The sequence below is a fragment of the Cryptomeria japonica genome, chromosome 5 (genome assembly GCF_030272615.1).
Source record: "Cryptomeria japonica chromosome 5, Sugi_1.0, whole genome shotgun sequence".
Lineage (NCBI taxonomy): Eukaryota > Viridiplantae > Streptophyta > Pinopsida > Cupressales > Cupressaceae > Cryptomeria > Cryptomeria japonica.
Window position 1 is genome coordinate 879782945 of NC_081409.1, and position 11284 is coordinate 879794228.

General features: G+C 35.3%; 1 protein-coding gene across 1 annotated transcript; it reads right to left on the reverse strand.

Annotated features, from left to right (window-relative positions):
* Positions 1-5628: 5628 nt before the first annotated feature.
* LOC131079566 (putative UPF0481 protein At3g02645) lies at positions 5629-7565 on the reverse strand. The gene has a single exon (XM_058017548.2). It carries the CDS (start codon positions 7349-7351, stop codon positions 5897-5899), a length of 1455 nt encoding a protein of 484 aa, XP_057873531.2. The 5' UTR covers positions 7352-7565; the 3' UTR covers positions 5629-5896.
* Positions 7566-11284: the final 3719 nt, after the last annotated feature.

Here is an 11284-nt window from a genome sequence, read left to right on the forward strand (position 1 = left end):
ATTCTTTGGATTGCTACCCTTATCTAGTGAAGTATTTGTCTAGAGAATGTCTCTGAAAAATTAGAGATATTATTAATAGATAAGAAGAAGTTAAAATAAAATAAAATAAATAAATTCTATATGCTAAAATTTAGATTGGAGCCTTTACTTGTTCACTTTGAATGGTAAGTTGCAACAATCAGTGGATGTTGAGACACAACTCTTTTTCCTGTACCTTCTCTAAAAGTCACAATCATATGAAAATCAACCATCCATAGACGACATCTCTAAAAACAAAACTTCATCAAGGTAAACATTATGATTTCAAGCATTACATTTCAGATTCAGTCTTTCCCTTAAAAGAAAAGTATTTCATTACATTTATTAATTCAATTTCATGGTTAATTTCAAAACTAAGGTTTTACCTAAGGTAAATCCCTATTCCCAACATATTTCTCTTTTTTCTCTGTGTGCAGCTGTACTTGAGAAATCTAACAAAGTTCACAAAATTGAATAGGTTTAGCTTTCGATGGTGGAAAATTTGGAAGACCATGAAAAATTGATACTACTTGGTCTCAAAAAAAATTAGGCTAAACTTTTGGGAATAGGTCTGAAACATTCAAATAAGAAAGAGGGTAAACCAATCATAACCAATTGAATCCAATCAAAATCTCTAACCTTACTCCATTGAGGTTAAGCCTAGATCTATTAGATTCAACCCTCTTTCAATATTGTGGTATTAATTAGACTAATTAATAGTTTTATTAATTGAAATCTAATTCCTAATTTTACCACTAAAGAATTTCTTTATGTTTTCAGCTAAAGAAGGGCTCCAAAAAAGATGCAAATGCAAAGTACAATAAACATGTGGAAGAGATTAAACCTCAATTGTTTACAACTCCGTGAAAGTGATATTGACTGTTCTAGACAATTCCAAAGGCTATTCATATTTAGAAGATGATTTGTGCACTAGTATTATTATTTCTAGTGGTTGACAAAAGTCTATCTTCTTGAATGTTGAGAAGATAAAGGTTTTGGTCTTCTATGTCTCTTTAGGATTGTTACTGCAATTTTTACTTTATGGCTTTGATGTTTTGATTAGGAATTCTTATCTCATTTCATATTGCATATGTGCTGTTTCCGGATTTCATATTATTAAAGTGTTGTTTCCCTTAGAACTATTCGTCATATTATTGTTCATTATTCTACTCATACAGTTGTCCTTCAAATTAAAAAAAGAAACAGAAAAGCCACTAAACAAAAATAAATAAATTACGTGGATATCACTTTTACTTTTCTTTCTCTTTCATTCATTAATCACCTCTGAATTTTTTTTTTATTTTTGTTATTTTTGATATCTAGGTACATTATCTTTCAGAATCGCTAGAACTCATTCATATATCGTTCATCACGTGGGAGGCATTGCTATGTTTCATTTGTGTTTAATTCATACTTCTTTGCCCCACTTGGTAGGGCCATATTAAATGACAATTACAAGAATCCATCAAGAGCTTTCGATGATACAACCAGATGAACAGTTAAAATAGAGGGTACAGGCTTGTCGTTTGAAGCAACATTTCTACTGGCCCCTCTCCAGTGTACCTATACTGCAGTTCTCACAGAGCTGAAAAAGAAAAGGCGTTCCACAAAAAGTTGAGCACATTTGACAAGGTGAAAGGTACAGATTCAATCCATAGGGTTAAAATTCACTTAAGGAGGCTCAAATAACCAACATAGGAAACGGGTGTATAGAAGACTAGTTGAAGCTTATTATGAATGATGGTGCCATATTTACTGCACAGATGATGGACCATTATATTTGCTTTGCGCGTATTTACTCCACCCAGCTTTATTTTGGCTGACCATAAGAAAAATCCTTAGTACGATATCACCATATCCATTACATATCCTGCCATGACAGCCAAATTTCTATTGAATTTTAGTTGAAGTAAAACAAATCGGAGGGCACACTTTCACTATCGTCCACTCGATTACCTGCATTGACAGGCATTGACAGCCATTCACAGCCATTTTAAAATGGTAGTTGGGTCACATTTCGATTTCTGAACCATTTTAAAATATATTCAACAATGATATTTTTTTTATGGAGGTTCAGACTTGCGAGCACGACAGCACGAGCCAACCTCTTCGGCTAAGAGTCAAGGACTGAGGGGCATCCATTCTGCCAAATTTCACGATCTCAGCCTTATCCCTTACGATGTCTGAGCCTTGCACTCAGCAAGACTTGATCCTGGTGGGCTCATTTGGAGCTATTCAACTTCACTAGTAGACGAAGGGCCCATTGATAGCAATGATATTTTGGATATTAATTATAAGAAATATACGTTTAATATTTTTCTTTTAAAATATATATCTAGTTGTTTCATACTATCATGCAAAAAGTTAGATTAGAAATATAATATTTTTACAAACTAAAAGAAGTTATAGAATTATTAATTCAAGTTATTTTTTTTTATTCATAGATTTAACATGATTTAATTTTTAATTCAATATTTAAATCAAATCACATTTATTGTCATAATGGTGAAATGTTCATACGAATGGAAATTCTCATACAGTTTAAGGTTTATTTGATGAAATGGCTTAATGCGACTATATATTGACTATCAATGCAATCATGTGAAGTTGGGCTCATTCCACCATCTATAAGGAAATTTTTGGATCAATTGGTTTAATATAAGTTCATTTGTTTTGATGTATACATATTTGATTTGATCAACCTAGATTAAGCTTAAGAACATTTTTTCTTTGTAACTATCTTACTAAAATGGATCCTTACTATGGACATACATGGAGAAATGCGAAAAACTTAAATCAAATTTTATGGAAGGGACCCAATAATCTTTATATCAAAATATATGAATTTTTAATATTAATTCAACTCACTTTATATTATTAAAATTATAATTTATGATAGAATAATAACTTTTATGTGCCAATATAAGTGGCAAACTAAAATCTTCTACTTCGTAAGATTACCTTACTAAAATTTACACACTAATCAAAAGCATAGTCTTTAGGGGATGTGAAAGACATTTTATTAATAATTATAATCACAATGATGTTTCATATGAATTTACATACAAGACAACAATAATTGTGTATTTTCACTTTGCATGATTATAGATATTGGTTCCTTATACCAAATTGTTACTTATTATCAATATATGAAACAAAGGTGCCCCACATGAAAGATTTCTTTTTTGGTAACCCCAAATACAACCTTAATATTATGACCTTCCAATACAATAACAACCTCACTAACACTATCATCCCAAATATTAAACACAATGTGGTTTATGTTACTATAAGAGACACAAAATCCCAATGATTAAGATGTGACCTTATTGGAAGGATTAGAGGTGGAGTTACTCTACATATATCTTTAGCAAGCTTCACCGAATGTTTCCACACATATAAGTTATGCTTTCACTTTTTATGTAAAATGCATCTCACACAAACAAAGTGGTCACATCAAACTTTGTTAATCTTCCCTTGGTATTTTTATAGTGATTCAAGATGCAATGTATTTTTGTTGATTTTTGCCATGCCTTCAACCCATTGATTATAATATGTGATACGTTTGATCAAACTACGAAATTTTACTAGACTAGAAATATTGCAGCAATAGAACTCAAACACTCAACCAATCATTAAACAATCAAATTCATACGCCGACCTGAACAAATATAAACAATTATTTCAACATTACTCTGGTGAACAATGATAATCTGTTACATTCAATTTATTCTCAAAATTTATTCCTCTTTTATTTCTTTCTATGTTTTGATTCTTACTCCATCAATCCCTTACTATATACACAAACGTTTTCCTCTGTCTTCACACAGGTGCATGTATTTCCTTTGCTTCACCTTAACCTTTCCTCTCTCTCGTCACACACCTTTTCCCCAAACTTTTCTTCCCTTATGTTGTAGCTCCTTACTTTCTTATGCAGCCACTACTACCTTTTCCATGTTGCACCTCTGCCAAAAATTTCTTCCTTTTTCCAAAAACATTTATTTCTTCAGTATCTCTCCTTCCCGATACGGCTCCTCCTATTTTACACCTCACCTCATGCAGACTTTGGTATTCCTCTGTCCCTTTTGTGTAGGTCTCTACTCTTTCTCACGCACACCTAAGTCTTTCTTCAACTGCTTTTCTGTTCACTAACTGATTTCTTGCATAGCAAATTATTTTTTCTCAACCCTTCACTTCCACGCACCATGAAACTAGTTTCTCATCCTCTTCCATGAAGCCAACAGTTGCATTCCTATTTGGCGTTGAGGTTCCTCTAGTTTCTTTGGCGTTATGTCTCCTTACACATAGATTGGCATTTTTTCTCTTATGCAGCCCAATATCTTTTCTTAGTTTTCGTTTTTCTCATTTCTTCCTATTCATAGGCTGCAAATCACTTGAACACCAAGATTTTGATTAAACTGAAAATAATTGTGTTATTGTCAAGGTGCCTTTGAATCTTAGTTCTTCTTAAGGTCATTCCTCCCCAAAGGTATTGTTGAGGGCACAACCATTCTACTCATGATAGTTGGGAGGCTCGTTCTCAAGCTTCCCATCCCTCTTTTTAATAGAGACCATGCTTAGCAGGGATGGTTACAGCCTGGACGTTATCGCTTTCCTTCACAATTATCTTCTATTGATAGAAATATAGGTTAGCCCAACTCTAACAAGGTTTTCAATTGGCACCTGCTATTTCCTCTGCTCAAGCGACTGTGGATGAAACTCTAGAGCAAAATGATATTGATTTATTGGATTTGTCCATTGTGGCTTCAATGTGTAACATTATTTTATTATACATTATTCATTAGAAGGAAAAAAAAATGATTTAATTTAATTTTCATAAATTTTAGACAAGATAAAATTTCAAATTTATGATGTTTAAGCTTTAGTTTTGAGTTTTTTAATTGTTTATAATAAAAATGATTTTACTAATTGATTTATCTCTTTAAATGATTTACTAATTTTTATCTTATACACAACATTTTTTAAAGATAAAATTCCAATAATTGTTAAAGTTGACCAGTCACATAAATCTTTTCACACAATAGTAGTTGTAATTAAAGTTCACAGAATAAAAGATCTAATGGGGTTGTTACAAACCCAGCCCCACCAAACTTATAAACCAACAAAAAAATAAAATTAAGAGAATCAGAACACAAAAGAAAACTATCAACCTAAACCATCATGATAAATTGAAAGAAGTTGTGAAAAAAGGACTGAAGAATGATATCCCTAATCCATAACATTCTAGCTATGGTCAACATTAGAAGCCTATTCAACCAAACAATCACCAACAACATTTCACTATCAAGCATCATGGGTAAAAGAAAGATCTAAAATTTCTTTATGGGTGGAGAATTTGTTCTACATATAGTACTACCTTCAAAAAGATTGAAAAAGTTTCCCATCTTGCAAATAACATTTTTCCAACCCAACTCACCAACTAATCTCCATAACAAAAATTTTTGAATTATGAAAAAAAATTCTCTTTAAACATACTTTTGATGTAAAATAATATATAGCATGACCATTGAAAGTATCGGTCCAATTAGTTGTTTATACGGTGTATAATAGTTATTGTTTTCATTGACGAAAAACAGGAGAGGATACATGTCCATAAACTACTCTTCATTTCAGACACAGCAGTATACACCATTCAAAAGATAAAAGAGCCTGATGTAATGACTAGGAAACATCTTTGTAGATAATGGTAGAGTCCATACTCAATTTCATGCAACAGGAAGAAATTCTTATTGGGCCTATTACGTCCATATAAGAATCTTCACTATGCTAGAATTTATTATGTAATACATGGAAGAATACCACATGCATTACGGTATAAAACAAAACTGAAAGCTTCTTACGGTTGATTCTCTCTCTCTTATGTGGATCGCGGTCCACAGTGTTTAAACAAGCAAAAGACCTGGATCGCAGTAAGACAGAGGACAATGGTTGCTCCGAAGCCTCCAACCACCAGCCATGGTTTTGAACCGTAAGCGTTACAGAATTCATTCCAGAGTATTGCCGCAGCGGTCCAAAATTTCCTATTGCAGTATTTGATCAGTTTTCTCCTCGTCTTTTCAAATAAATCTTGGCTTCGTGATAAAGGTGATTGCTTACACAAGCTGAAGACTCGGACGGCATCAGAGTGCTGCCAAAGATTACCAGCAAGGACGCCCTCTTCTCTCATCACATCTACTCCTTTCTCTGTTTTGCATAGCTCATACATGAACTTTATGTATGAAGTCATTGATTTGCTCTTGTAGTACGGAGATGAATTCTCCAGGGCCACTAAATTTCCTATATATATTTCTGAGTCCACATCCAATTTTAGCGAAGGCAAAGTGAGGGTTTTTCCCTGAAATCTGATGTCGACCACATTTTTACCATTGGCCTTGAATTTCACTCCTCCATTCTTTAGTTGAACTGCAGATGGAACTTTCACTCGCCACTCCTTTGATTGAGAGGGATTTTGTAAATTTTCAGATTGTTGGGGAGCACATCCAAAACACGAGCTCTGACCACCATCTGAACCTGTAAAACACGAGCAACAAACGTTGAGTTTCACTTCGTTTTTATTTCCGGATGCCACAACCCCAAGACAAAAGTAGTGATATATATCAAGGATATGGTCCTGTCTCGGTGATTCGCCCTGTGCGCAAAACTCGAAAGGCCGATAGTAGAATTTATCGAACACTTTCCTCAGCAACTTGTCAAGCTCACTTCGGGAATCCCTCATCTCCATATCAAGAACATCGTGCAAGATAAATAGTGGTATTTGATTATCTAACTTGATTAAATCCTTCATGATCGCGGACTTAACCCCAGGATTCTCCGATTGGGGGCCGAAAATGGGATGATACATAGGCCGAAATACATAATCATATCTACAGAAAATATCATCATCTTGCAATCCAGAGAGGTGATTTCTGAAGAACTCAAGAATGAAACAAGCATCCCGCGCCACCATCCAAAGCAGAACTTCACCCCTTAATGGTGTACCCTTATCATAGCAGCGCTTTATGTCCTCTTCCCTCCATCTAATTTTTTCAATCACTTGCTCGAAGTTAAATTGAGGATAACTAAGTGCGCTCTGAATTCTTACAACCTGTCTACGTGCTGCTTCGCTTTTGAATGTTTCCATTCCTCTGAGGTGCTCTTTTCTGAAATGGTAAGGGCCGATGGAAACAATCTGAGGCACATACGCATCTTTATATTCCTTCAACAAGGCTGTTGATGCACTGAAAATGCAAGGAGAAGCCTTATAGGGCTTATTCTTAAGAGTGAGCTCGCGTTTCACTTCCTCCATCCATTCCTCCTCACCAACGATTGACATAGTTAACAGGCCGAACTTATCTCACTGTAGATGGACATAATCTACTCACAAATATATAACGAAATGACCAGATTAAACCTACCTGGGAACACTTCGACCCATTTTTTCTGGGGAGGTTGTTTTTTCGAGTCAAACCAAACCCTTACAAGCTCTGCATTTAGTGAATATTAGGTGAGGATAAAGACAGAGTACGTCTTCAGAGATATAAAATTTATGCTAAGTGTCACTTATTTTAGCGTGACCATTACTGTTATCATTTATAAAAAGGCATTCCGATTGAATTTATAGGGGTTGGAAAGTCGTACGTGATATTAAATTCAATCTGAAGTAAAAAAATGAATAGTAATATCATTTACAAATAAAATTTACCCAGTATTCACATGCACCGACACATGCACTGATATTAATACTTTGTAAAACAGTTCGAGCCACAGCTGACATCTGCACTCCCCTTTTTGAATTCTTGCTCCTTTAGGTATTGATCTAATCTTGAATACCATGCTCTAAGAGCTTGTTTTAGATCATACAAGGCCTTCTTCAATCTGCACACAAATGTCTCATCATCATGCAACAAAAACCCTTCTGGTTGCGCTATGTACACTTCTTCCAAATTTCCATTTAGGAAAGCAGATTTTACATCCATTTGGTATACTTTATAGCCCTTGTAGGCAGAGTAAGCTAGAAACATTCTAATTGCTTCTAATCTAGCCACCGGTGCAAATGTTTCTTCAAAGTCAATCCCCTCTACTTGAGAGTATCCTTTGCACACTAGTTTAGCTTTATGCTTTACAATCTTACCTTATTCATTCATCTTGTTCCGGTAGACCCATTTTGTGCCAATGATGTTCTTGTCTTCCGGTCTAGGGACTAATTCTCAAGTCTTGTTTTTCTCAATCCAGTGCAGTTCTTCTTCCATGGCATCCATCCATTCGTGTCTTTTACTGGCCTCATTGAATGTTTTGGGTTCAACTTCAATCATGAGGCATAGGTTGACTTGTTCATCATTCCGGGCAAGTCTTCTTCTAGTCTACACACCATAACTCATATTTCCCACAATTTGCTCTTCCGAGTGATTCAACTGTACAGACCAGTTGGGGACCTTCTTGGATGCTACCTCTAGTTTAGTATCTAATCGAACTTCATCATGTTCATCACCAGAGTCATCATACTGGTTAACCGGTGGTTGACATCCTTTGTGAATATCTTCATCAACTTTTACATGCACACTCTCAATGACTCTTCTTAGTCTTTTATTGTAGCATTTGTAGGCTTTGTTGTTAGATGAGTAACCAAGAAAGATTCCTTCATCACTCCTGGAGTCAAAACTTTCTATACCATCCATAGCTTTCTTGATAAAGCACTTGCTTCCAAATACTCTGAAGTATTTGATTGATGGCTTCTGTTCATACCATAACTCATAAGGTGTCATTTTGTTGTTTGTTCTTAATTGAACCCAATTCAAAGTGTATGCAACAGTATGAACAACTTCTTTCCAATATGTGTCCGATAGACTGGCCTCATTTAACATGGTTTTGCCCATCTCCTTGACTATCTTGTTCTTCCTTTCTACCACACCATTTTGCTGCGGTGTCCTACGAGCAGAGTATTGCCTTCTAATTCCATGTTTTTCACAACAGTCTTCAAATTCATTTGATGTAAACTCTCCACCCCTATCTGATCTTAGGCATTTTAATTTGTACAGGCACTTTCTTTTTCCACCATCTTCTGAAAGATCTTGAATCTTTCGAATGCTTGTGATTTATCTTGCAGAAAGGTGACCCATGTCATTATTGAGTAGTCATCAATGAGGAGCATAAAGTATCTTTCACTGGTAAGTGCTCTTGTTCGAGATGGACCACACAAATCTGTATGCACAATTTCAAGTGGTCTTGAGGTGCTGTTCTCTTTTGTCCTGAAACTCACTTTAGTTTGCTTACCTTTTACACATTCATCACAAAATGCATTTACCGGCTTCATGATGGGTGGAATATTCCTCACACACCTCTTTTTTCTTACTGCAACTAAGTTATCAAAATTTATGTGGCCTAATCTTCTGTGCCACAACCAACTTTTATCTACTTGTCCTAACATATATTGAGACTCATAGCATTCCTTCAGGTTATAAATATTTCCATCTGTTCTCTTTCCTTCTGCCACAACTTTACCGATACTGTCTTTCTTTATCTGGCAAACGATTGAGTCAAAGGTGAATTTGTAACCTTTGTCACACATCTGACTCACACTCAGCAGATTATGCTTTAGGCCTTCCACATAGTATACATCATGTGCCTTCAGTGTTCCATCAATGCTTAGCGTTCCTTTTCCCTTTATTTTGATGGAGGAATTGTCTCCAAACCTTACTGATCCACCATTCCAGTCTTCAAGTTTAATGAATTTCTTTTTAACACTAGTCATATGGTTTGAACAACCACTATCTACCACCCATAGATTTTTCCTTTCAGCATGCAAGGGAGTTTGTACTATGAGACTTGATTCTACCTTTTCCTTTTCTTTCTCAACCCAAACTAGTTTGATTTCCTTCTTCTTTTTAGCTGCTATATTGAGCTCAGGTTCAATTACCAGCTCTTGATCTAGATTTTCATTCATCTTCTTGATCTTCCTATTTTTGCATAACTTTGCTATGTGTCCAAATTCTTGACAGCTATAGCATTTTACATTTTCATTTAAGGGGACGTCCTTAAAATTATTGTAGGGTACTAGTTTATTCTTCCTACAATCAAACTCTTATGACCATATCTATTGCACTGATAGCAGGCAACATTCATATCCTGGAGTATATTAAATGGATTTCTTCTTTCATAATTCATAGGAGGCTTATTGTTTAACTTACAGTCAGCTATTTTGTGCCCAAATTTGTTACACCTGTAACAGTAACCATGAAAGTTTGAAACATACCGGTTAGGTTGTCTTGGTCCTAAATGGAACTGCCTCATTGGGGGTCTTCCCTTCATGTTTTTGAGTTTGGTGAATCCTTCACAGTCAATTCTTGCATTTCTCCTTGGGTCTGCATGTTGGTGCAAGAAATGTGGGCTCCAATATATTTCTACATACTGATTTGAATGGTGATTTGCAACAACATCTACATATGTCTTTTTGTCGTTATCCTTGCCTACAGTGAATGTCTTCTTTCCTTCACCTTTAATTGAAGAGGTGAACATTATTTCTTTGCTAGATTTATCTTTGTGGGTTGAACTTTGACCTTCTTCAAAGCCTAAGCCACCGATATCTTTGGATTGCTTTTGTTTGCTCAACATCTTATCTAAGGTCTCAGTGCTGCCTTCATACTTGTTCCTTATTTTTATTTCTTCCTTACTTTCTTCAAGCTCCTTTCTGAGCTTTACTATTTCTACTTCTAGCTCTTGATGCTCCGTTTCTTTCTTTGTTAGATCAAAGGCTGTATCTTCACAATTCCTCTCAGTTTCTTCCAGCTGCAGTTTTAAGTCAGATATGACTTGACCAGACTCATGCAGAGACTACTTCAAGAGATCTTTTTCATCTATTACAACAAGCTTAACCCTCTTGAGTTCTCTTCTTGTTTTACTCAATTCTTCAAGAGCACTGATAAGTTCACTCTCCAAATCCACTTCAGCTTCAATATCCTCTTCTTCCTCATCTTCATTAGCTAGTCTGTCAAGTGCCATGAAAAGATTGACTTTTCTATCATTCTCATGGTAATCATCTTCTGATGCATTTCCATCATCTGTTGTGTCATCCTCAATGGTATATAGGTTGTTTTGGTTCTGGTAGCTTCTCCTTCCCTACCGCTAGTCATCCCTTTCTCTGTCTTTGCCATCAGATCTTCTAAACTCCCTTGACTTATCTCCACTGGTTTCTTTATTAGGACAATTTGCAGAAAAGTGTCCTACCTTCCCACAGTTGAAGCATTTAAGTGGTGGGTTTCCTTTGTACTGA

Bases quoted from the DNA above. Each gene is read 5' to 3' on its own strand.
- LOC131079566 (XM_058017548.2), bottom strand. From the start codon at position 7,351: ATGTCAATCGTTGGTGAGGAGGAATGGATGGAGGAAGTGAAACGCGAG.